At 40.4% G+C, this 26943-nt stretch overlaps 1 protein-coding gene across 5 annotated transcripts in view; it reads right to left on the reverse strand.

Annotated features, from left to right (window-relative positions):
• GLI3 (GLI family zinc finger 3) overlaps positions 1 to 26943 on the reverse strand; it is a 404554-nt gene that overhangs the window by 125765 nt on the left and 251846 nt on the right. For all 5 annotated transcript variants that reach the window (XM_053714572.1, XM_053714570.1, XM_053714571.1 and 2 more), the window contains exon 6: positions 6477 to 6620. In XM_053714572.1, coding sequence (XP_053570547.1) covers positions 6477 to 6620 — 144 coding nt within the window. The remainder of the gene's footprint in view (positions 1 to 6476; positions 6621 to 26943) is intronic.

The following is a 26943-nucleotide window of genomic DNA, read 5'->3' on the forward strand; positions in this document are numbered from 1 at the left end:
GCCCAGCGTACCTGGTTTTCAATCAGCCACCCTGGAGGCCACGGATGCCATAAAAATCAATGGGAGTCTGAAAGCAGCGAAAGCTTATGTTCGAAGCTACCAGATATCCCATTGATTTATATGGTTGAAAACAAGTAAAGTTTACACCTAACATAAACCCTGAGTCTAAACACCCCTAATCTGCCACCCCCGACATCGCCGCCACCTACATAATGTTATTAACCCCTATGCCGCCGATCCCGGACCCCGCCGCAACCTAAATAAAGTTATTAGGCTTTTTTTTATTTTGGGGGGGCTTTTTTGTTTTGATAGGGATATTAGATTAGGTGTAATTCTTTTTTATTTTTGATAATGTGGTTTGTTTGTTTTGGTAATTTAGTGATTTTATTTTTTTTGTAATTTAGCAGGTTTTTTTTGGTAATTTAGTAATTTGTAATAAGGTTTTAAATAGTAGATTTAAATAATTTTAGTAGGGTTAGGTTTTTATAATATGTAATTTAGTTTAATTAATTGCTAGTTTAATTTAATTGTAGTATAATAGTTAGGGTAGGTTAACTGACAGTTAAAAAATTGTTTATTTTAATTCTACAGGTAAATTTAAATTTATATTAAGATAGGGACGTTGTAATTTTAATTTAAAGTTAGCGGGTTGTTAGGTTTAGGGGTTAATAGCTTCATTTAGTTTATGACGATGTGGGGTGCTGGCGCTTAAGGGGTTAATAGGTTTAGTTAGTAGTAGTGATGTGGAAGGCCAGAGGTTTAGGAGTTAATATGTTTATTTAGTGGCGGCGGGGTCCGGGAGCGGCGGGATAGGGGTTAATAACTTTATTTAGGTTGCGGCAAGGTCCGGGAGCGACGGGATAGGGGTTAATAACTTTATTTAGGCTGCAGCGTGGTCTGGTAGCGGCGAGATAGGGGATAAACATTTTAGTATAGTGGCGGCGTTTCGTGAAGGTATAAATAAAGTTGGTAAATAGACGCAAGATCGATGACTGCTAGTACAACAGTCCGAAGCTCTTCGCCATGTACTTGGTGCGCGTCTTTTTGACGGCTTTTTTTTTTAATAAATATGGAGAGCGTATTGATATACGCGGCCGCAATGTTAGGCGAGCGTATTGATGCCGTTGAATGCAACACAGTTGAAAGCTTGATAGATATCCTCCATAGAAGTGAATACTATATGGTGATTTATAAACACCCAGAGACACCCATCAGCAATTAAACTTTTTTGGGTAATTATAGGCCTTGTCTGCATAAAAAAGTGTCCTCCAATATTCATAATGCATGTAAAATAAAAAAAGACTGTTTTACAGGCCCCCCACCCCCCCAAAAAACAGCTTTTACTTGGCATAAAAACAGAATTTATGTTTACCTGATAAATTACTTTCTCCAACGGTGTGTCCGGTCCACGGCGTCATCCTTACTTGTGGGATATTCTCTTCCCCAACAGGAAATGGCAAAGAGCCCAGCAAAGCTGGTCACATGATCCCTCCTAGGCTCCGCCTACCCCAGTAATTCGACCGACGTTAAGGAGGAATATTTGCATAGGAGAAACCATATGGTACCGTGGTGACTGTAGTTAAAGAAAATAAATTATCAGACCTGATTAAAAAAACCAGGGCGGGCCGTGGACCGGACACACCGTTGGAGAAAGTAATTTATCAGGTAAACATAAATTCTGTTTTCTCCAACATAGGTGTGTCCGGTCCACGGCGTCATCCTTACTTGTGGGAACCAATACCAAAGCTTTAGGACACGGATGAAGGGAGGGAGCAAATCAGGTCACCTAAATGGAAGGCACCACGGCTTGCAAAACCTTTCTCCCAAAAATAGCCTCAGAAGAAGCAAAAGTATCAAACTTGTAAAATTTGGTAAAAGTGTGCAGTGAAGACCAAGTCGCTGCCCTACATATCTGATCAACAGAAGCCTCGTTCTTGAAGGCCCATGTGGAAGCCACAGCCCTAGTGGAATGAGCTGTGATTCTTTCGGGAGGCTGCCGTCCGGCAGTCTCGTAAGCCAATCTGATGATGCTTTTAATCCAAAAAGAGAGAGAGGTAGAAGTTTCTTTTTGACCTCTCCTTTTACCGGAATAAACAACAAACAAGGAAGATGTTTGTCTAAAATCCTTTGTAGCATCTAAATAGAATTTTAGAGCGCGAACAACATCCAAATTGTGCAACAAACGTTCCTTCTTTGAAACTGGTTTCGGACATAGAGAAGGTACGATAATCTCCTGGTTAATGTTTTTGTTAGAAACAACTTTTGGAAGAAAACCAGGTTTAGTACGTAAAACCACCTTATCTGCATGGAACACCAGATAAGGAGGAGAACACTGCAGAGCAGATAATTCTGAAACTCTTCTAGCAGAAGAAATTGCAACTAAAAACAAAACTTTCCAAGATAATAACTTAATATCAACGGAATGCAAGGGTTCAAACGGAACCCCCTGAAGAACTGAAAGAACTAAATTGAGACTCCAAGGAGGAGTCAAAGGTTTGTAAACAGGCTTAATTCTAACCAGAGCCTGAACAAAGGCTTGAACATCTGGCACAGCGGCCAGCTTTTTGTGAAGTAACACAGACAAGGCAGAAATCTGTCCCTTCAGGGAACTTGCAGATAATCCTTTTTCCAATCCTTCTTGAAGGAAGGATAGAATCCTAGGAATCTTAACCTTGTCCCAAGGGAATCCTTTAGATTCACACCAACAGATATATTTTTTCCAAATTTTGTGGTAAATCTTTCTAGTTACAGGCTTTCTGGCCTGAACAAGAGTATCGATAACAGAATCTGAGAACCCTCGCTTCGATAAGATCAAGCGTTCAATCTCCAAGCAGTCAGCTGGAGTGAAACCAGATTCGGATGTTCGAACGGACCCTGAACAAGAAGGTCTCGTCTCAAAGGTAGCTTCCAAGGAGGAGCCGATGACATATTCACCAGATCTGCATACCAAGTCCTGCGTGGCCACGCAGGAGCTATCAAGATCACCGACGCCCTCTCCTGATTGATCCTGGCTACCAGCCTGGGGATGAGAGGAAACGGCGGGAACACATAAGCTAGTTTGAAGGTCCAAGGTGCTACTAGTGCATCCACTAGAGCCGCCTTGGGATCCCTGGATCTGGACCCGTAGCAAGGAACTTTGAAGTTCTGACGAGAGGCCATCAGATCCATGTCTGGAATGCCCCACAGCTGAGTGACTTGGGCAAAGATTTCCGGATGGAGTTCCCACTCCCCCGGATGCAATGTCTGACGACTCAGAAAATCCGCTTCCCAATTTTCCACTCCTGGGATGTGGATAGCAGACAGGTGGCAGGAGTGAGACTCCGCCCATAGAATGATTTTGGTCACTTCTTCCATCGCCAGGGAACTCCTTGTTCCCCCCTGATGGTTGATGTACGCAACAGTTGTCATGTTGTCTGATTGAAACCGTATGAACTTGGCCCTCGCTAGCTGAGGCCAAGCCTTGAGAGCATTGAATATCGCTCTCAGTTCCAGAATATTTATCGGTAGAAGAGATTCTTCCCGAGACCAAAGACCCTGAGCTTTCAGGGATCCCCAGACCGCGCCTGTTAGTTAAACACTAAAAAACTCTAAGCCATCTCCGTGGAGATGTTGCCTGTACAACGGCAAAGAGAATGACTGGGGTAGGCGGAGCCTAGGAGGGATCATGTGACCAGCTTTGCTGGGCTCTTTGCCATTTCCTGTTGGGGAAGAGAATATCCCACAAGTAAGGATGACGCCGTGGACCGGACACACCTATGTTGGAGAAATGTTAATTTTATAGTAAAATTTGCCAGTTTATTTTGATTTTAATATGACACATTTGAGATACATAATTCAAGATATACGTATATTAAGATATATTAAAGCACAATGTAGTACTTAATGCTCAGGCCGTATTTTATGACTGCATGTTTGCTTTAAGAGGCACATTCAAATAGGCCACCAGTTTATTACACTAATCTATACTTTTTCTCTCAGAACCTTGTTCAAAAAAACGCTGCCCTGAGAGAGTAGGTTTTAGTTCTACTTAACTGCATAGAACTTAGCTATGACCAGTTGAGTATTCAGGCTCCACAGGGATCACAGAGCATTATGTAACATAAATTATTTTGTAAGTGCTGCTATAAGCCACCAGCTTTGTGGATTTGTAAGGCAATGTATTATTTTACCTAGCACAAAGTTTTTGTACGTGAGTTGTGCTGTGCAAAAAAAAAACCACATAAAAATAAAGGCTAAAAACATATCCAAGAGCAGTACATATCTGTAGCCATGCCAGACTTGCCATTGCTTGGGCCAAAAGAATTTATGATTAAACACTACATTTCCCAGTGCTTCTCCCTTGCTACTCAGGAGCATGATAAATGTCTTAGTTGGAAATGTCTAATAAGAGGACAAGAAAGCATATTTGAACATTTCCCCAGTCTTCCTTTGATGTTATTACAAGGTTCGCTCCTGAAGCTGTTTGACTTTGGATTCGCTCCCAGAAAGTAACCAGGCAAATGGATAACACAAAGTTTATGATATCTCTTGCTTTTTTTCTTTGCATGTGTATTGGGTTATAAGAAAATGTAAATCATGGCGATGCACTAATAGGGTGATACATGCTTAACGGTACAGTAAACACGTTGAGATTGCGGTATAACATACTTAATTGCATGTAGTAAAACAAGTTTGCCATATAATTTTATTCTTTATTTTGCTTTTTTTTCCTGTAATGTAAGTCTGAGAATGTAGAATTTTCCAGTTCTGAGAACTAGAAATGCACATGAAGCATGGTCTTGCCATATAGTTGTCCCTAATTGGCTTTAGTAGAGTTATCAAAAAGATCATCAAAAATAATAAGATTCTGCTAACAAAATGAACATGTCTAGTTGTGTTGACTCCCGTAACAAGTCCAGATTGGCTCCTCCAAATAAGGCAAGTGGTGGGTGGAGTTTGGCTACTGAAAATTAACTGCAGCTAACATGGCGATAATGCATTCCAAACATTTTCAAACTGAACCAGTATGTTAGTAAACTTAATGCATTCCAAACATTTTCAAACTGAACCAGTATGTTAGTAAACTTAATGCATTCCAAACATTTTCAAACTGAACCGGTATGTTAGGAAACAAACACTGTAATTACAAAGTGTTTAATGTTCTTTTAACATTTTAAAATTGCACAGTATGGTTCATTCTCTGAGTTATTTTATAAATGTATAAAAACGTTTTATAACTGTTTAACAAATTGTCAAAACAGACACTCAAATACTAAAAGTGTCCTTATACAAATACTCTTATATGACATAAATAAATGGTAAATATATTTTTTTTAAAAATGGAGCAACACCCACTAAAATGTACCAAAACGTGGCTATCTACTCCTATAAGGATAGGAATAAATAGTCACTAAAATCAGATATTGCTCATGATAATTTTGTCATGTATGCCAGCATACAAGAACTATTTTATCCACAGAAAAATGAGAAAATTACAGATGTCAATTGATAACACCCCTTAAGGCTAGAAGGGAAGTCAATTTTACCTTCAACAAAGAAAACAGCTTATAGCAGGAACGCATCAAACTAAAGACCTTGGTACTAAAAGAAGTTGACACAAAAGATTCAGTGTATAACACGGATATCCTATTTTAAAGGGACAGTAACCACAAGAATTGTTGTTGTTTAAAAAGGTAGATAATCCCTTTATTACCCATTCCCCAATTTTGCACAACCAACACCGTTATAATAATATACTTTTTACCTCTGTGATTACCTTGTATCTTAGCCTCTGCAAACTGACCCTTATTTCAGTTCTTTTGACAGACTTGCATTTTTAGCCAATCAGTGCTGACTCCTAGGAGCCCCACGTGCCTGAGCTCAATGTTATCTATATGAAACACATGAACTAACACCCTCTAGTGGCGAAAACTGTCAAAATGCTTTCAGATTAGAGGAAGTCTTCAAGGTCTTAGAAATTAGCACACAAACCTCCTAGATTTAGCTTTCAACTAAGAATACCAAGAGAACAAAGCAAAATCGGTAATAAAAGTAAATTGGAAAGTAGTTTAAAATTACATGCCCTATTTAAATCATGAAAGATTTTTTTTTACTTTACTGTCCCTTTAATGACACCAGCAAATTGTATAAGATTAAAAATTAGCAACATTTAAATTATCACCATTTAAAAAACTAACATTTTGCTGTCACTAAGGCTGCCACCAATTCACAATTTTGACCCAAATTAGGAAGGATAGTATGAGTGGAGCCCCAATGTATCGTTACTCACTGCTGTTACTTTATCCCTGCCTCCCTTAGTTAGAATTTTATTTGTCTCTGAGAGCAGCTCTCAAAGCTTGAGGTTTTGTTTTTTAGATCACTTTTAGTCTAAAAAGTATGAAATTAATTTTTTATGTTTTTTTATTTCTGTTTTAGTGCTTATGTAACATATAAAGAGACAATACATTAAAATTAAAGATGTTGGTAGTTGGACTTACTTTCCATGGCATGAAGATACTCCATGTGGAGGGCTCCAGCCCCAGTTGCAGGAGATGGAATGATGTCAGCATATGGGCTGCGCTGTCCCGTAAGCAGAGCCATCTGGTGGTAATATTCAGCAGGGCTAACTCCAGTATGTGGAACTGCAAAACATAATATAGAAACATTATTAAAACTATAATATTCCATACATGAGTTAGGTAAAACAAAACATACAAAAGTCAGCAATAACACTTTGTGAAAAGAAATCAGTTGAGCAGGTAATAAAATGGAACGTTGTGTGCAGAAGTGTGGCTTGTTCTGCCATTTGAATGTTCCTATAGATTAATGTAAAATTCAACTTTAACATTTGAATTATGGATCCCAAAAGACTTAAATTGTTAAATGTATTAACAGAAGTAAACTAGAAAGTTATTTAAAATGACATGATATATGTGAACTATAAAATTGAATTTGGATTTTACTGTAATTAATGGTTCTTTAAATTTGGCTAGCAATATGTGCTATATTCTAAACTGCTCTCATTAACATCACATTATTTATAAAAATGTAAACAGTTTACAAATAGAAGTAAATTCACTCAATTTGAAATTTTTTGTTCTGTGTGATTGTGGGATTGTCAAACACATGGACAGATAAAACTGACATTTCTAATATTTTACTGCTAGTTAGACAAATACAATGGAGGCACAGTCGCACGTGAACCCCCTGAGAAGCCCTGAGAGAAAAACCACACAAAAAAAACTTTTTGGCTAAATAAATATAATTTTTCCAATAGCACTCCTATTGGAAAAACAGAATTTATGTTTACCTGATAAATTTCTTTCTCCAACGGTGTGTCCGGTCCACGGCGTCATCCTTACTTGTGGGATATTCTCTTCCCCAACAGGAAATGGCAAAGAGCCCAGCAAAGCTGGTCACATGATCCCTCCTAGGCTCCGCCTACCCCAGTCATTCGACCGACGTTAAGGAGGAATAATAGCATAGGAGAAACCATATGGTACCGTGGTGACTGTAGTTAAAGAAAATAAATTATCAGACCTGATTAAAAAACCAGGGCGGGCCGTGGACCGGACACACCGTTGGAGAAAGAAATTTATCAGGTAAACATAAATTCTGTTTTCTCCAACATAGGTGTGTCCGGTCCACGGCGTCATCCTTACTTGTGGGAACCAATACCAAAGCTTTAGGACACGGATGAAGGGAGGGAGCAAATCAGGTCACCTAAATGGAAGGCACCACGGCTTGCAAAACCTTTCTCCCAAAAATAGCCTCAGAAGAAGCAAAAGTATCAAACTTGCAAAATTTGGTAAAAGTGTGCAGTGAAGACCAAGTCGCTGCCCTACATATCTGATCAACAGAAGCCTCGTTCTTGAAGGCCCATGTGGAAGCCACAGCCCTAGTGGAATGAGCTGTGATTCTTTCGGGAGGCTGCCGTCCGGCAGTCTCGTAAGCCAATCTGATGATGCTTTTAATCCAAAAAGAGAGAGAGGTAGAAGTTGCTTTTTGACCTCTCCTTTTACCTGAATAAACAACAAACAGGGAAGATGTTTGTCTAAAATCCTTTGTAGCATCTAAATAGAATTTTAGAGCGCGAACAACATCCAAATTGTGCAACAAGCGTTCCTTCTTTGAAACTGGTTTCGGACACAGAGAAGGTACGATAATCTCCTGGTTAATGTTTTTGTTAGAAACAACTTTTGGAAGAAAACCAGGTTTAGTACGTAAAACCACCTTATCTGCATGGAACACCAGATAAGGAGGAGAACACTGCAGAGCAGATAATTCTGAAACTCTTCTAGCAGAAGAAATTGCAACTAAAAACAAAACTTTCCAAGATAATAACTTAATATCAACGGAATGTAAGGGTTCAAACGGAACCCCCTGAAGAACTGAAAGAACTAAATTGAGACTCCAAGGAGGAGTCAAAGGTTTGTAAACAGGCTTGATTCTAACCAGAGCCTGAACAAAGGCTTGAACATCTGGCACAGCTGCCAGTTTTTTGTGAAGTAACACCGACAAGGCAGAAATCTGTCCCTTCAGGGAACTTGCCGATAATCCTTTTTCCAATCCTTCTTGAAGGAAGGATAGAATCCTAGGAATCTTAACCTTGTCCCAAGGGAATCCTTTAGATTCACACCAACAGATAAATTTTTTCCAAATTTTGTGGTAAATCTTTCTAGTTACAGGCTTTCTGGCCTGAACAAGAGTATCGATAACAGAATCTGAGAAACCTCGCTTCGATAAAATCAAGCGTTCAATCTCCAAGCAGTCAGCTGGAGTGAAACCAGATTCGGATGTTCGAACGGACCCTGAACAAGAAGGTCTCGTCTCAAAGGTAGCTTCCAAGGTGGAGCCGATGACATATTTACCAGATCTGCATACCAAGTCCTGCGTTGCCACGCAGGAGCTATCAAGATCACCGACGCCCTCTCCTGATTGATCCTGGCTACCAGCCTGGGGATGAGAGGAAACGGCGGGAACACATAAGCTAGTTTGAAGGTCCAAGGTGCTACTAGTGCATCCACTAGAGCCGCCTTGGGATCCCTGGATCTGGACCCGTAGCAAGGAACTTTGAAGTTCTGACGAGAGGCCATCAGATCCATGTCTGGAATGCCCCACAGCTGAGTGACTTGGGCAAAGATTTCCGGATGGAGTTCCCACTCCCCCGGATGCAATGTCTGACGACTCAGAAAATCCGCTTCCCAATTTTCCACTCCCGGGATGTGGATAGCAGACAGGTGGCAGGAGTGAGACTCCGCCCATAGAATGATCTTGGTCACTTCTTCCATCGCTAGGGAACTCCTTGTTCCCCCCTGATGGTTGATGTACGCAACAGTCGTCATGTTGTCTGATTGAAACCGTATAAACTTGGTCCTCGCTAGCTGAGGCCAAGCCTTGAGAGCATTGAATATCGCTCTCAGTTCCAGAATATTTATCGGTAGAAGAGATTCTTCCCGAGACCAAAGACCCTGAGCTTTCAGGGATCCCCAGACCGCGCCCCAGCCCATCAGACTGGCGTCGGTCGTGACAATGACCCACTCTGGTCTGCGGAATGTCATCCCTCGTGACAGGTTGTCCAGGGACAACCACCAACGGAGTGAGTCTCTGGTCCTCTGATTTACTTGTATCTTTGGAGATAAGTCTGTATAGTCCCCATTCCACTGACTGAGCATGCACAGTTGTAATGGTCTTAGATGAATGCGCGCAAAAGGAACTATGTCCATTGCCGCTACCATCAACCCGATCACTTCCATGCACTGAGCTACGGAAGGAAGAGGAACGGAATGAAGAATTCGACAAGAGTCCAGAAGTTTTGTCTTTCTGGCCTCTGTTAGAAAAATCCTCATTTCTGAGGAGTCTATAATTGTTCCCAAGAAGGGAACCCTTGTTGACGGGGATAGAGAACTCTTTTCCACGTTCACTTTCCAGCCGTGAGATCTGAGAAAGGCCAGGACGATGTCCGTGTGAGCCTTTGCTCGAGGGAGGGACGACGCTTGAATCAGAATGTCGTCCAGGTAAGGTACTACTGCAATGCCCCTTGGTCTTAGCACCGCTAGAAGGGACCCTAGTACCTTTGTGAAAATCCTTGGAGCAGTGGCTAATCCGAAAGGAAGCGCCACGAACTGGTAATGTTTGTCTAGGAATGCAAACCTTAGGAACCGATGATGTTCCTTGTGGATAGGAATATAAAGATACGCATCCTTTAAATCCACCGTGGACATGAATTGACCTTCCTGGATGGAAGGAAGGATAGTTCGAATGGTTTCCATCTTGAACGATGGGACCTTGAGAAATTTGTTTAAGATCTTGAGATCTAGGATTGGTCTGAACGTTCCCTCTTTTTTGGGAACTATGAACAGATTGGAGTAGAACCCCATCCCTTGTTCTCTCAATGGAACAGGATGAATCACTCCCATTTTTAACAGGTCTTCTACACAATGTAAGAACGCCTGTCTTTTTATGTGGTCTGAAGACAACTGAGACCTGTGGAACCTCCCCCTTGGGGGAAGTCCCTTGAATTCCAGAAGATAACCCTGGGAGACTATTTCTAGCGCCCAAGGATCCAGAACATCTCTTGCCCAAGCCTGAGCGAAGAGAGAGAGTCTGCCCCCCACCAGATCCGGTCCCGGATCGGGGGCCAATATTTCATGCTGTCTTGGTAGCAGTGGCAGGTTTCTTGGCCTGCTTTCCCTTGTTCCAGCCTTGCATTGGTCTCCAAGCTGGCTTGGCCTGAGAAGTATTACCCTCTTGCTTAGAGGACGTAGCACCTTGGGCTGGTCCGTTTTTACGAAAGGGACGAAAATTAGGTCTATTTTTTGCCTTGAAAGGCCGATCCTGAGGAAGGGCATGGCCCTTACCCCCAGTGATATCAGAGATAATCTCTTTCAAGTCAGGACCAAACAGCGTTTTCCCCTTGAAAGGAATGTTTAGTAGCTTGTTCTTGGAAGATGCATCAGCCGACCAAGATTTCAACCAAAGCGCTCTGCGCGCCACAATAGCAAACCCAGAATTCTTAGCCGCTAACTTAGCCAATTGCAAAGAGGCGTCTAGAGTGAAAGAATTAGCCAATTTGAGAGCATTGACTCTGTCCATAATCTCCTCATAAGGAGGAGAGTCACTATCGAGCACCTTAATCAGTTCATCAAACCAGAAATATGCGGCTGTAGTGACAGGGACAATGCATGAAATGGGTTGTAGAAGGTAACCCTGCTGAACAAACATCTTTTTAAGCAAACCTTCTAATTTTTTATCCATAGGATCTTTGAAAGCACAACTATCCTCTATGGGAATAGTGGTGCGTTTGTTTAAAGTAGAAACCGCTCCCTCGACCTTGGGGACTGACTGCCATAAGTCCTTTCTGGGGTCGACCATAGGAAACAATTTTTTAAATATGGGGGGAGGGACGAAAGGAATACCGGGCCTTTCCCATTCTTTATTAACAATGTCCGCCACCCGCTTGGGTATAGGAAAAGCTTCTGGGAGCCCCGGCACCTCTAGGAACTTGTCCATTTTACATAGTTTCTCTGGGATGACCAAATTTTCACAATCATCCAGAGTGGATAATACCTCCTTAAGCAAAATGCGGAGATGTTCCAATTTAAATTTAAAAGTAATCACATCAGATTCAGCCTGCTGAGAAATGTTCCCTAAATCAGTAATTTCTCCCTCAGACAAAACCTCCCTGGCCCCCTCAGATTGGGTTAGGGGCCCTTCAGAGATATTAATATCAGCGTCGTCATGCTCTTCAGTAACTAAAACAGAGCATCCACGCTTACGCTGACAAGGGTTCATTTTGGCTAAAATGTTTTTGACAGAATTATCCATTACAGCCGTTAATTGTTGCATAGTAAGGAGTATTGGCGCGCTAGATGTACTAGGGGCCTCCTGAGTGGGCAAGACTCGTGTAGACGAAGGAGGGAATGATGCAGTACCATGCTTACTCCCCTCACTTGAGGAATCATCTTGGGCATCATTGTCATTATCACATAAATCACATTTATTTAAATGAATAGGAATTCTGGCTTCCCCACATTCAGAACACAGTCTATCTGGTAGTTCAGACATGTTAAACAGGCATAAACTTGATAAGAAAGTACAAAAAACGCTTTGAAATAAAACCGTTACTGTCACTTTAAATTTTAAACTGAACACACTTTATTACTGCAATTGCGAAAAAACATGAAGGAATTGTTCAAAATTCACCAAACTTTCACCACAGTGTCTTAAAGCCTTGAAAATATTGCACACCAATTTTGGAAGCTTTAACCCTTAAAATAACGGAACCGGAGCCGTTTTAAGCTTTAACCCCTTTACAGTCCCTGGTATCTGCTTTGCTGAGACCCAACCAAACCCAAAGGGGAATACGATACCAAATGACGCCTTCAGAAGTCTTTTATAAGTATCAGAGCTCCTCTCACATGCGACTGCATGCCATGCCTCTCAAAAACAAGTGCGCAACACCGGCGCGAAAATGAGACTCTGCCTATGCTTTGGGAAAGCCCCTAAAGAATAAGGTGTCTAAAACAGTGCCTGCCGATATTATTATATCAAAATACCCAGAATAAATGATTCCTCAAGGCTAAATAAGTGTTAATATCAATCGATTTAGCCCAAAAAAGGTCTACAGTTTAAATAAGCCCTTGTGAAGCCCTTATTTACAATCGTAATAAACATGGCTTACCGGATCCCATAGGGAAAATGACAGCTTCCAGCATTACATCGTCTTGTTAGAATGTGTCATACCTCAAGCAGCAAAGGACTGCAAACTGTTCCCCCAACTGAAGTTAATTGCTCTCAACAGTCCTGTGTGGAACAGCCATGGATTTTAGTTACGGTTGCTAAAATCATTTTCCTCATACAAACAGAATTCTTCATCTCTTTTCTGTTTCTGAGTAAATAGTACGTACCAGCACTATTTGAAAATAACAAACTCTTGATTGAATAATGAAAAACTACAGTTAAACACTAAAAAACTCTAAGCCATCTCCGTGGAGATGTTGCCTGTACAACGGCAAAGAGAATGACTGGGGTAGGCGGAGCCTAGGAGGGATCATGTGACCAGCTTTGCTGGGCTCTTTGCCATTTCCTGTTGGGGAAGAGAATATCCCACAAGTAAGGATGACGCCGTGGACCGGACACACCTATGTTGGAGAAATTATATTTACTCATCCCAAAAGGTTCCAGTCCAATTTTGCACCCCCCCCCCCAAAATAAATTGCCACACGTGCGTTAGATAGAAGTATAGGCTTCAAGCCCATAGCACTTTTTTCTTAGTGCTTGTAGTGCCGCCCCCAACCCAGCTCCTATACCTTCCTAACCGCACAGATTTAGCTGTGCGAGTGAGAGCCACAAGAGGGAAGAGAGAGACAAGAGGAGAGAGAGAGACGAGAGAGAGAGAGACAAGAGAAGAGAGAGAGACAAGAGAAGAGAGAGACAAGAGGAGAGAGAGAGAAGAGGAGAGAGAGAGAGAGAGAGAGAGAGAGAGACAAGAGGAGAGAGAGAGAAGGAGAGAGAGAGACAAGAGGAGAGAGAGACAAGAGGAGAGAGAGAGACAAGAGAAGAGAGAGAGAGATAAGAGGAGAGAGACAAGAGGAGAGAGAGACAAGAGGAGAGAGAGAGAGAGACAAGAGAGAGAGAGAGAGAGAGAGAGAGAGAGAGAAGAGGAGATAGAGACAAGAGGAGAGAGAGAGAGATATCTAAAAACAAATAAATAATTAGTGTTTATTCATTTCACAAGCTCTATTTATATCATGCAGTAATTAAAATACCTGCTAGGTGGTATTTAACCCCAATTCATGTATTGTGAACCCTCATTTTAATAACTCACGAGCCGCCTCTGGACAAATCATACTTAAAACATCAGCAATATATTATGAAATATGGAAGTAATCCAATTAAACCATTCAGCAAATTGTATAACACTAGGAACATCCAAAGGTATTATTCTTTCAAATGCATGTTATATTCTGTTTTTATACACTTTCTGCGGGGGTAAAATGAGCTGAATTGCATAAAAACTACGTTTAGAAAATGTATATAAATAGTCCACACTTGCTGGACTTCCAGGGAGGAACCTAAATGCAGGAAGTGTAGTGTTTGGTCTCAGAGCCTCCATCCATAGCCGTTGGTAGGGATTACTCGTGCCGAAACCCTGTGTCCTTGGGCCGATAGCTGACTGAGTCACCGTCACCAGAAGATCCAGAGTACAATTCCATCACACTAAACTGCTGTACAGCTAAGAACTGTTGTCTTTATACGCTTGCTACAAGAGACAAGAGTGAGCGTCCAGGCAGCCCCTCTCTCCCACCGGTGAAAGAGGCTAAACACTTGAGATTCTGACCTATCTTACTGTGCCCTTCACCTTGCCTACTTGATGAATCAAGCTGTTGTTGAGCACGCAGAGGTCTGGAACTCACTGTCCTGTTAGCTGAAAGAAAATGGAGTAAAAACCGTTCAACTATACTTCTCCTCCCACCGGTGCTGCATGAGGAGCTGTAAGAGTGTTTCTTTTATCTTGGGATTTTTCTCTCCCTGAGACGTGGGCAGAATAAGAATTAATTATATTCTGGAAGGAAGGTGGCGGTTGTTTGTAGCGATATTGGAGGCTATTTAATCCCGCCACCTTTACCATCTGTAAGGGTGAATACCCTCCTTGAGGTCTTTTTGGATTTGTATACAGCTGAACTGCTATTTTCAGATGAACTTTACCCGGTCCCATATTACTTCTAACTATAATCTGGGGGATACAGGGAATAAAAGCTACTGAATAGTAGAAAAAGAGGCTAAGGGAAAGTAGGAAGAAAGAAGTACAGGGGCGAGCTAACAGAGAAGAAGAGATTTAACTCCCCCCCCCCCCCCGACTCATCTCTGGGGAGAAACAGGTTAAAAAACGTCACTAATAAGAAGAAATATAGTTATTTTTACATAACTGACTGATCCACTATCTATACCTTTGCTTATATAAGGTGGACTGATCATAAAGCAAATAATAACGTTTTTTTCCCCTCCAGGTTCATAATTTATTTGAATATATAACCAGCTGCTTTTATTTAAAGGGGCGAATAGAGGTTAATAGAGGGTAAAAGTATATTTTACTGCTTAATGTTGTATCTGTCAATTTCTGGGAGAACTTAACTTTGCCACAAATTACACAAGTGCAACTAGAAAAACAGAATTTATGCTTACCTGATAAATTGCTTTCTCCAACGGTGTGTCCGGTCCACGGCGTCATCCTTACTTGTGGGATATTCTCTTCCCCAACAGGAAATGGCAAAGAGTCCCAGCAAAGCTGGTCACATGATCCCTCCTAGGCTCCGCCCACCCCAGTCATTCGACCGACGGACAGGAGGAAATATATATAGGAGAAACCATATGATACCGTGGTGACTGTAGTTAGAGAAAATAATTCATCAGACCTGATTAAAAAACCAGGGCGGGCCGTGGACCGGACACACCGTTGGAGAAAGCAATTTATCAGGTAAGCATAAATTCTGTTTCTCCAACATTGGTGTGTCCGGTCCACGGCGTCATCCTTACTTGTTGGAACCAATACCAAAGCTTTAGGACACGGATGAAGGGAGGGAGCAAATCAGGTCACCTAAATGGAAGGCACCACGGCTTGCAAAACCTTTCTCCCAAAAATAGCCTCCGAAGAAGCAAAAGTATCAAATTTGTAAAATTTGGCAAAAGTGTGCAGTGAAGACCAAGTCGCTGCCTTACATATCTGGTCAACAGAAGCCTCGTTCTTGAAGGCCCATGTGGAAGCCACAGCCCTAGTGGAGTGAGCTGTGATTCTTTCAGGAGGCTGCCGTCCGGCAGTCTCATAAGCCAATCGGATAATGCTTTTAAGCCAAAAGGAAAGAGAGGTAGAAGTCGCTTTTTGACCTCTCCTTTTACCAGAATAAACAACAAACAAGGAAGATGTTTGTCTGAAATCTTTAGTAGCCTCTAAATAGAATTTTAGAGCACGGACTACGTCCAAATTGTGTAACAAACGTTCCTTCTTTGAAACTGGATTCGGACACAAAGAAGGTACAACTATCTCCTGGTTAATATTTTTGTTGGAAACAACTTTCGGAAGAAAACCAGGCTTAGTACGCAAAACCACCTTATCTGCATGGAACACCAGATAGGGCGGAGAACACTGCAGAGCAGATAACTCTGAAACTCTTCTAGCAGAAGAAATTGCAACCAAAAACAAAACTTTCCAAGATAATAACTTAATATCTACGGAATGTAAGGGTTCAAACGGAACCCCTTGAAGAACTGAAAGAACTAGATTTAGACTCCAGGGAGGAGTCAAAGGTCTGTAAACAGGCTTGATCCTAACCAGAGCATGAACAAATGCTTGAACATCTGGCACAGCTGCCAGTCTTTTGTGAAGTAAAACAGATAAAGCAGAGATCTGTCCCTTCAGAGAACTTGCAGATAATCCTTTCTCCAAACCTTCTTGTAGAAAGGATAGAATCTTAGGAATTTTTATCTTGTTCCATGGGAATCCTTTAGATTCACACCAACAGATATATTTTTTCCATATTTTATGGTAAATTTTTCTAGTTACAGGCTTTCTAGCCTGAATCAGAGTATCTATTACAGAATCTGAAAACCCACGCTTTGATAAAATCAAGCGTTCAATCTCCAAGCCGTCAGTTGGAGGGAAACCAGATTCGGATGTTCGAATGGACCCTGAACAAGAAGGTCCTGTCTCAAAGGTAGCTTCCATGGTGGAGCCGATGACATATTCACCAGGTCTGCATACCAAGTCCTGCGTGGCCACGCAGGAGCTATCAAGATCACCAAGGCCCTCTCCTGATTGATCCTGGCTACCAGCCTGGGGATGAGAGGAAACGGTGGGAATACATAAGCTAGGTTGAAGGTCCAAGGTGCTACTAGTGCATCTACTAGGGTCGCCTTGGGATCCCTGGATCTGGACCCGTAGCAAGGAACCTTGAAGTTCTGACGAGACGCCATCAGATCCATGTCTGGAATGCCCCATAATTGAGTTATTTGGGCAAAGATTTCCGGATGGAGTTCCCACTCCCACGGATGGAATGTCTGACGACTCAGAAAATCCGCTTCCCAATTTTCCACTCCTGGGATGTGGATCGCAGACAAGTGGCAGGAGTGATCCTCCGCCCATTGAATTATCTTGGTCACTTCTTTCATCGCCAGGGAAGTCCTTGTTCCCCCCTGATGATTGATATATGCAACGGTCGTCATGTTGTCTGACTGAAACCTTATGAATTTGGCCTTTGCTAGTTGAGGCCAAGCTCTGAGAGCATTGAATATCGCTCTCAGTTCCAGAATGTTTATCGGCAGAAGAGACTCTTCCCGAGACCATAGACCCTGAGCTTTCAGGGATTCCCAGACCGCGCCCCAGCCCACTAGGCTGGCGTCGGTCGTGACAATGACCCACTCTGGTCTGCGGAAGCTCATTCCCTGTGACAGATTGTCCAGGGTCAGCCACCAACGGAGTGAATCTCTGGTCTTTTGATCTACTTGAATCGTCGGAGACAAGTCTGTATAATCCCCATTCCACTGTCTGAGCATGCACAGTTGTAATGGTCTTAGATGAATTCGTGCAAAAGGAACTATGTCCATTGTTGCAACCATCAATCCTATTACTTCCATGCACTGCGCTATGGAAGGACGAGGAACAGAATGAAGTACTTGACAAGAGCTTAGAAGTTTTGATTTTCTGACCTCTGTCAGAAAAATCCTCATTTCTAAGGAATCTATTATTGTTCCCAAGAAGGGAACTCTTGTTGACGGGGACAGAGAACTTTTTTCTTTGTTCACCTTCCATCCGTGAGATCTGAGAAAGGCTAGGACGATGTCCGTATGAGCCTTTGCTTTTGACAGGGACGACGCTTGAATCAGGATGTCGTCCAAGTAAGGTACTACTGCAATGCCCCTTGGTCTTAGAACCGCTAGAAGGGACCCTAGTACCTTTGTGAAAATCCTTGGAGCAGTGGCTAATCCAAATGGAAGTGCCGCAAACTGGTAATGCTTGTCCAGAAAAGTGAACCTTAGGAACTGATTATGTTCCTTGTGGATAGGAATATGTAGGTACGCATCCTTTAAATCCACGGTAGTCATAAATTGATTTTCCTGGATAGTAGGTAGGATCGTTCGAATAGTTTCCATTTTTAACGATGGTACCCTGAGAAATTTGTTTAGGATCTTTAGATCCAAAATTGGTCTGAATGTTCCCTCTTTTTTGGGAACTATGAACAGATTGGAATAAAATCCCATTCCTTGTTCTCTTATTGGAACTGGATGTATCACTCCCATCTTTAACAGGTCTTCTACACAATGTAAGAATGCCTGTCTCTTTATTTGGTTTGAAGATAATTGAGACCTGTGGAACCTTCCCCTTGGGGGTAGTTCCTTGAATTCCAGGAGATAACCTTGAGAAACTATTTCTAGCGCCCAAGGATCCTGAACATCTCTTGCCCAAGCCTGAGCAAAGAGAGAAAGTCTGCCCCCCACTAGATCCGGTCCCGGATCGGGGGCTATCCCTTCATGCTGTTTTGGTAGCAGTGGTAGGCTTCTTGGCCTGCTTACCCTTGTTCCAGCCTTGCATTGGTTTCCAGGCTGGTTTGGGTTGTGAAGTATTACCCTCTTGCTTAGAGGATACAGAATTAGAGACTGGTCCGTTTCTGCGAAAGGGACGAAAATTAGGCTTATTATTAGCCTTAAAAGACCTATCCTGTGGGAGGGCGTGGCCCTTTCCCCCAGTGATGTCTGAAATAATCTCTTTCAAATCAGGTCCAAATAATGCTTTACCTTTGAAAGGAATGTTAAGCAATTTTGTCTTGGAAGACACATCCGCTGACCAAGACTTTAGCCAAAGCACTCTGCGCGCCACGACAGCAAACCCTGAATTTTTCGCCGCTAATCTAGCTAATTGCAAAGCGGCATCTAAAACAAAAGAGTTAGCCAATTTAAGTGCTTGAACTCTGTCCATAACCTCCTCATACGAAGATTCTTTACTGAGCGATTTTTCTAGTTCCTCGAACCAGAAACACGCTGCCGTAGTGACAGGAACAATGCATGAAATTGGTTGTAGAAGGTAACCTTGCTGTACAAAAGCAAACCCTCTAATTTCTTATCCATAGGATCTTTGAAAACACAAATATCTTCGATAGGAATAGTAGTGCGTTTGTTTAGAGTAGAAACCGCCCCCTCGACCTTGGGGACTGTCTGCCATAAGTCCTTTCTGGGGTCGACTATAGGAAATAATTTCTTAAATATAGGGGGGGGGAACAAAAGATATGCCGGGCCTTTCCCACTCTTTATTTACTATGTCCGCCACCCGCTTGGGTATAGGAAAAGCGTCGGGGGGCACCAGAACCTCTAGGAACTTGTCCATCTTACATAATTTCTCTGGAATGACCAAATTGTCACAATCATCCAGAGTAGATAACACCTCCTTAAGCAGTGCGCGGAGATGTTCTAATTTAAATTTAAATGTCACAACATCAGGTTCAGCTTGATGAGAAATTTTTCCTGAATCTGAAATTTCTCCCTCAGACAAAACCTCCCTCATGGCCCCTTGAGATTGGTGTGAGGGTATGTCAGAACAGTTATCATCAGCGTCCTCTTGCTCTTCAGTGTTTAAAACAGAGCAATCGCGCTTTCTCTGATAAGTAGGCATTTTGGATAAAAGATTTGCTATGGAGTTATCCATTACAGCCGTTAATTGTTGCATGGTAATAAGTATTGGCGCACTAGATGTACTAGGGGCCTCCTGTGTGGGCATAACTGGTGTAGACACAGTAGGGGATGATGTAGTATCATGTTTACTCCCCTCATTTGAGGAATCATCTTGGGCAATATCATTATCTGTTGCATTACTGTCCTTACTTTGTTTGGACACTATGGCACAATTATCACATAAATTTAAATGGGGAGACACATTGGCTTTCATACATATAGAACATAGCTTATCTGATGGTACAGACATGTTAAACAGGCTTAAACTTGTCAACAAAGCACAAAAAACGTTTTAAAATAAAACCGTTACTGTCTCTTTAAATTTCAAACTGAAAACACTTTATTACTGAATATGTGAAAAAGTATGAAGGAATTGTTCAAAATTCACCACAGTGTCTTAAAGCATTAAAAGTATTGCACACCAAATTTCAGAGCTTTAACCCTTAAATTAACAGAACTGGAGCCGTTTTTACATTTAACCCCTATACAGTCCCAGAATGAGGCTCTGTCTATAACTAGAAAGGCCCTCATCTGAAAAAGGTGTCCAACACAGTGCCTGCCGTTTTTCTAAACGTTCCCCAAGATTATAATACCAATAATTAGTTAAAATCTGCATAATATGCCTAGTAAAGCAATTGTTTTAGCCCAGAAAAATGTCTACCAGTTTTTAAGCCCTTTTTGAAGCCCTTTATTCTTTTATGTTTAACTAAGAAAATGGCTTACCGGTTCCCATGAGGGGAAATGACAGCCTTCCAGCATTACATGGTCTTGTTAGAAATATGGCTAGTCATACCTTAAGCAGAAAAGACTGCTAACTGTTTCTCCCAACTGAAGTTACTTCATCTCAACAGTCCTATGTGGAAACAGCAATCGATTTTAGTTACTGTCTGCTAAAAATCATCTTCCTCTTACAAACAGAAATCTTCATCCTTTTCTGTTTCAGAGTAAATAGTACATACCAGCACTATTTTAAAATAACAAACACTTGATAGAAGAATAAAACTACATTTAAACACCAAAAAACTCTTAACCATCTCCGTGGAGATGTTGCCTGTGCAACGGCAAAGAGAATGACTGGGGTGGGCGGAGCCTAGGAGGGATCATGTGACCAGCTTTGCTGGGACTCTTTGCCATTTCCTGTTGGGGAAGAGAACTTCACAGCAGCTCCAGCTTCCTCCACCCGTTTCAAAGCCTCTTCCTGGGTCTAAAATGAGGCATCTGGCTTCCTCCAATCACAGTGTTGAATCAGACGCTGATTCCCCTGGGGGGAAGCTGTGATTGGAGGATGACCTATCAATCATTTCTGACATCAGAAATGGCTTGTGAGACAGGAGGAATCTGGAGCTGCTGTGAAGTTTAAAAGGTAAGTATTTTTTCACAACAGGAGTGAAATGTAAATTTTGATAAATTAAAGTGCCCCTGTTTTTAATCGAAGTTTGAAAAACCGGGCACTTTAGCATCAAAATTTACATTCACTTTAAGGAGAGTTCTACATACAATCTCACACTTTTCAACCCAGGTATAGATACTAGCCCTTTTCAACTATGGAAGATGAAAGGACTAAGGGTAATTAGTGACAGTGTAGACTCTTTAAATACAGATATACATTCGCTTCAAGACCTTCAATATCGATTTGAGATACTTCGCTCCCACTTTTATGCATATTTACAAACACGGCATTATATCATGGGATTAGTGAGAGAATATCCTTTTTTTTTTTTTTGAGAAACTTCGGTTTTTAATAAACCCGCAAACAATATTCGTGATGGGTTCATTCTCTATTGCCAGCTTTTATAAAATTTTAAATCATAAAGGAAATGTTGAGGTACTAGAGGGCCTGATGGGTAAATGGAGCCTAGATGTTGCAGAGAATCTAATGCCCTCTCAAATTGTGGATAGTTTAAAATTGGTCAAAGAAGCGACACTCTCTATATCTCTTAGAGAATCACAATTGAGAATGCTATACTATTATTATAAAACCTCGCATAGATTATCAAAACGGAAACATGATTGTACTAACAGGTGTGCTAAATGCCTATGGGAGAATGCACATTATATAAATCATTTTTACTTGTGCCCAAAGATTAAATACTTCTGGTGTAGGATCCAATACTGAATTAAACAACATCTTAAAATTGATGTTCAGCTGGGTGTGTCTCAAATATGTTTGTTTCAATGGGATAAGAAACCTGACAAAGGGCAAAAACTTCTCAAGTTAATTATACCTTTAGCACGTAAATGTATATTAGAATTATGGACAGACAGGACTGCACCAACAATCCCACAACTAAATAATAAAATGAGGAGACAGTTACTGATAGATATGGGATACTAAATTGGATTATCCAAATAGACTGAGACCCTTTCTTAATAAATGGCATTTATATATTAAGAAATTAGATAGTGTAATGAGCAGGCTCAAAATGTTTTACTAAACAAACAGCCTTAGTATTTGCCAAGTTTTAGTATAGTATTGTGTCAGATATGTTAGAGTATTTACTAGTGAGGAAATATATCTAACACAATGATGTTATATAGCCTAAGTTTAGAAGTCTCTCTCTCTCTCTCTCTCTCTCTCTCTCTCTCTCTCTCTCTCTCTCTCTCTCTCTCTCTCTCTCTCTCTCTCTCTCTCTCTCTCTCTCTCTCTATATATATATATATATATATATATATATATATATATATATATATATATATATATATATATATATATATATATATATAAGGCATATATATGACTTACTTATTAGGTGACTAAAAAACCCAGTATTTTATAGGAATAAGGTTGCTGTTTATGAATATAGGATATTTGGTACGCTATGTACTATAACAAGATGTATATCGTTACATACAATATAGTTGAAAGTCCCAAACAAGCGTAAAATACTACCTCCGTATGTACAGAGTTACCACAATACTGTGAGAGTGAAACTTTGAGTATACATGTAATACACAGAGAGATTACTCACGACCTCCGTTAATTCTGGGGAAAGCTTCAATGAGTCAGGTCCTATGTAGTTGTTTGTGAGCTGCTGTGGAGAATTGGGAATACTCCGTGAATCAGAGCTACTGCGGCGGTGATCGGAAGGGCCGTCAATTCCTGGTGACGTCAGGGCTCAAGCAGAGAGGGCTTGCAAGGTAATAAACTGTAGCGGTTAACAATCTAAGATAGTCTGGACAAATAACTTTAGACTCAAAATTAGGTAAGAGCTGGAGAGGTGAATCTTGACAAATACACTTCAATAAACCAGCAAAGGTAAAGTGGAGGGAGGAACCTTTTATACAGGTAACAGGTTACAATCCATAATCACTGGTTAAGGTGGAATAGGCAAAAATAAGGTTGGAATCCGAATTAAAGTGGAAAGATCCATGACAGATAGAGAGACGCAAAGACAAATTTTATTACCCTTTGCACAAACAGAAATACTATTAGAAGACAGGCTGAGGGGAAAATGGAGCTGTATGGAAGACACTCCAGAAGGAATAGCTTCATTAAGGTGATTAATCAAAGGATCATAACAGTGACCCGGACTAGCATGAGAAGTAAAGTTCTTGAGAGAGGGGAGAAAGAGAGGGAATGTTTTTTTTTAAAAAATAAAATATTTATTATTCTTTCTATAAGCTCACCATGGCCCGTACCTCTTAACAAGTATATTGAAGTATATCTACGTTTGATGTTTGAGTTCTACTAAACTATGTTAATTTTTTTTTCTGCAATTCAAGTTATCCATGGAACCAATAACACTTATGCCTTATGGTAGTAATTGAACATTGATAATGCATATGACAAATGGCTCTTGCTTCTTTTGTTTTCTTCTTTATTGTTTTTTCTTTTGATATCTCGATTTTGTATCATATGGAAATTTGTATTTGCATTGACTTGTATTTTATCTACCTGAACTCTACTCAATAAAAGAATAAAAAAAAAAAAAAAAATAGTCCACTCTTGCATATGTTCCTAAAAGCTCACATATCACATAACCAGCCTGGTAAGATTTATTGTAGTTATTATAGTCATAGTAGACTTTATTTAGCTCTGGGAATTAACTTCTCTTTCGGCACTTAACAAAAGCAAAGAAGAATAGGTGAATTTAGTGGTTGGATAGATTGAATTTTTATAGGCGTTTCCATCCTATTTACAAACTATATCGCAAGTACCCACACATTAAGTGCTCTAGCCACACTGCTAGAAAGGTGACAGAATGCATGGATGTTTTATGCATTTATAAAAACTAATAAAAAAAAATCTTTATTTTTTTAACAAGGAATTTTCTTCTGCTCACACTCTTTTATAATAACTGTCCAACAGATAACACATGTTCTTTCTTGGGTGTCATCTAAAAATCAAATGGCTTTAATTTTTCAATTTTTGTATTGTCCTAATTTCAACTGTACATCACAGAGCAACAGTCTATATGATACGCTAAATTTATTAGTAATTATTTAACAATTAGTCTTCTCCCCAGGGCCTATCTAATGGGAACACCACCCAGCTAATTTTACTGACATTTGCTGAAATTATTTTTTTTCAATGTTTGTTGCACAGATTATCATTAAATCAAATTATGTTTAATTATGCAATTATTTTATGCTTTGAATAACTTAAGTAACATTTATAAAATGTTATAATATTGCAAATTACACTGCCCCCACCTGGCTACTTCATAATGTCACCCAGCTGGAGAACACTGACAATTTTTTGAAGAACATTTTCAAGGGCTTAACATTGCCCTAGTTTCTTTTATAAAGAGCTAAAACTAGGCTGGAAGATTTCAAATAGGTGTTATTTGAAATCTGCCAGCCTGCTCCTACCAGCACATTGGTGTGCTTGGACAGTATGTGAGTACCCATTTGGCATCTTCAAAATTGATATAGTCATATTTTGATTGATTTGCACATATAGTGCTTTCTCTTAATGCTTTATAAATTCACTGCAGCACACAGGAAGTTCTAGCTGGGGGTGAGCTGTTACACCCAATAATTCTACAGTCTGCACCTACTAGCACATGGGTGTGTTCTGCTAATATGTAAGTATCCATTTGGCTCATTTTTGTAATGTACTCATATATATACCTGATGATCCTGCACATGAGGCGCCCGCAGTTGTAACCCGGACCATTCGGTGAGGAGGAGGCAGCCATATATAGCTCCCTATATTTAAAGAGGATTTCCCTACATCTTAAAAGTGCATCTTGCTAAATCTGGGACTTATCTCTGGACTCTTCTATTTTGTATGTACAATATTATTATAGTCATGATTATATATTATATTGTATAACAGACTCGGTAGATTGACAATTGTTAATCATTAACATATCAGTCTTTCTTTAGCGCCCCCTTTTGTTTGCATTACATAATCAGTGTTTGGTTCTTGAGTTTCCTGCAAGATATATTATTAAATCTCTTTCTAGCTAATTCCTAAACGTAGATAGACATTGAGATGTACTACTTCTTTAAATGGTTCAGTAGTTTAGTATATGGCAAAGATTCCCAAAGGTTTCTATACTGGACTATGGTATGGTTGAAACATTACAGAAATTCTTAAAGAGAAAAATATCTAGGGCTCAATTTATCAAGCCCTTCTCCTCCCTTTGACTGCAGGTTCTCACAAGAGAACCTACAGTCAGGATTTATGAAGCAGCTTCCCTACCCTCTTCTCCACCTCCGATTGGCCGTGCGCAGGAAGGGGGGGGTGGTTGCACGCGAGCGCAAAAAAACGTATGCCCCGTCCATACTTGATTGATAAATCGAGCCCCTAGTAGTCAATAACGGGGGGGACACACATACTGTGTCCTTATTTTGTTTGTGTTAATTGACATGGCTATCTGTTTCAATGCACTGGCTTTGTTGCCTATGAATATTATGTAATGTCAGCTCAGATGTGGTAAAATCTGACAGCAGAAGAGGTTCAGAAAACAATAAATGCTTTTCTTGTGTGCCCCAAAAGAGAACATGCTGTGATCTGAGATGCCATTGCAGAAAATGCAGCACATCCTCAGAAAGAACTGGACACATGCAGGAACTGTTAGCACTTACACTGCAGATCTGTTCCACATCAGGCTGTTCTCTTTAAACAGGGTTGTGCTCTGGCTGATCTGTGTAAGTTTTGCGGAACACACTACAACCAATGTGAAGAACTTTTTGAAGAGAATAGTGAAATACAGAGCAGCACTGCAAAGCGGCAGTGCATTGATTAATGAATTTTTTAAACCCTGCCCCCTTGCCTTTCCCAGTCTCAAAGCTGTTACTCCTAAATGCAAAAAGTGGAAAAAAAAGTTCTGCCTCTGGGCTTGTGTGTATCCAGAATATGAATGGAATCATACTTAGGGCCGGGTTTACCAAGCAGCGGTCATGATTGACACCCCCTGCTAGCAGCCGATTGGCCGCAAATGTGCAGGGAGCGGCATTGCACAATCATTTCTTGTGAAATGCATGTGCAATGTTAAATGCCAACAGCGTATGCTGTTGGTATTTAGCGATGTGGGGCGGACATGATTCGCTACAGCAAAGCATGTCCGACCGACATATGATAAATTGGCGCCATAGCGTTACATTTTGGAAACAATGGGTTGGCAGGTAATCTAAGTACTAAAAATGATTTTGTACAGGATGAAGCCTAACTGTTTTATAACACATAGGTAAATATCTGAATTCAATTATTAATAGATTTGCCTAGGAAAAAGGTTGTAATGAATATGTTTGAATAAGTTATCATGATAGATGTCAATAAAATTCTAATATTACATTCAAATGTTACATTTGAATATTGATTCCAACAGACTTACATTGATGTCTATGGGAATCCACAGTATTTGAATTGAATGTGTTACATTCTGTATTTGATTGATAATCAAATGATACATGAGGTAAAAGTTAACATTTATTTATTAAAACAAAAATATTTAGAAAACTCTCATGATCGTTTTTTTAAATTGTATCCTTGCATAGTGCTGCAGAATATTTCGACACATTATCAATAAAATAGTTATGATGATAATATTTCAATAATTTAGTTTAGAAGAAAAGGCTGTAGTTTTAATGAAATTAAGATATTATGAAAGTTAAAAACTATTTATCTCACGAATAGATAGAGCAGATAAGATCCATAATGTGCTATTTAAACCCCTGAGGTTCCATTGTGAGGCACTGCACAATGATGAATCTAAAGTAGTGTTAATACAAGGTACATAGACATGGGGGTTCTCTGTAAATTATTATATAAATCGAAAGTTCAAGCAAGTTAAA

Source organism: Bombina bombina, chromosome 5 (genome assembly GCF_027579735.1).
Source record: "Bombina bombina isolate aBomBom1 chromosome 5, aBomBom1.pri, whole genome shotgun sequence".
NCBI classification, from domain to species: domain Eukaryota; kingdom Metazoa; phylum Chordata; class Amphibia; order Anura; family Bombinatoridae; genus Bombina; species Bombina bombina.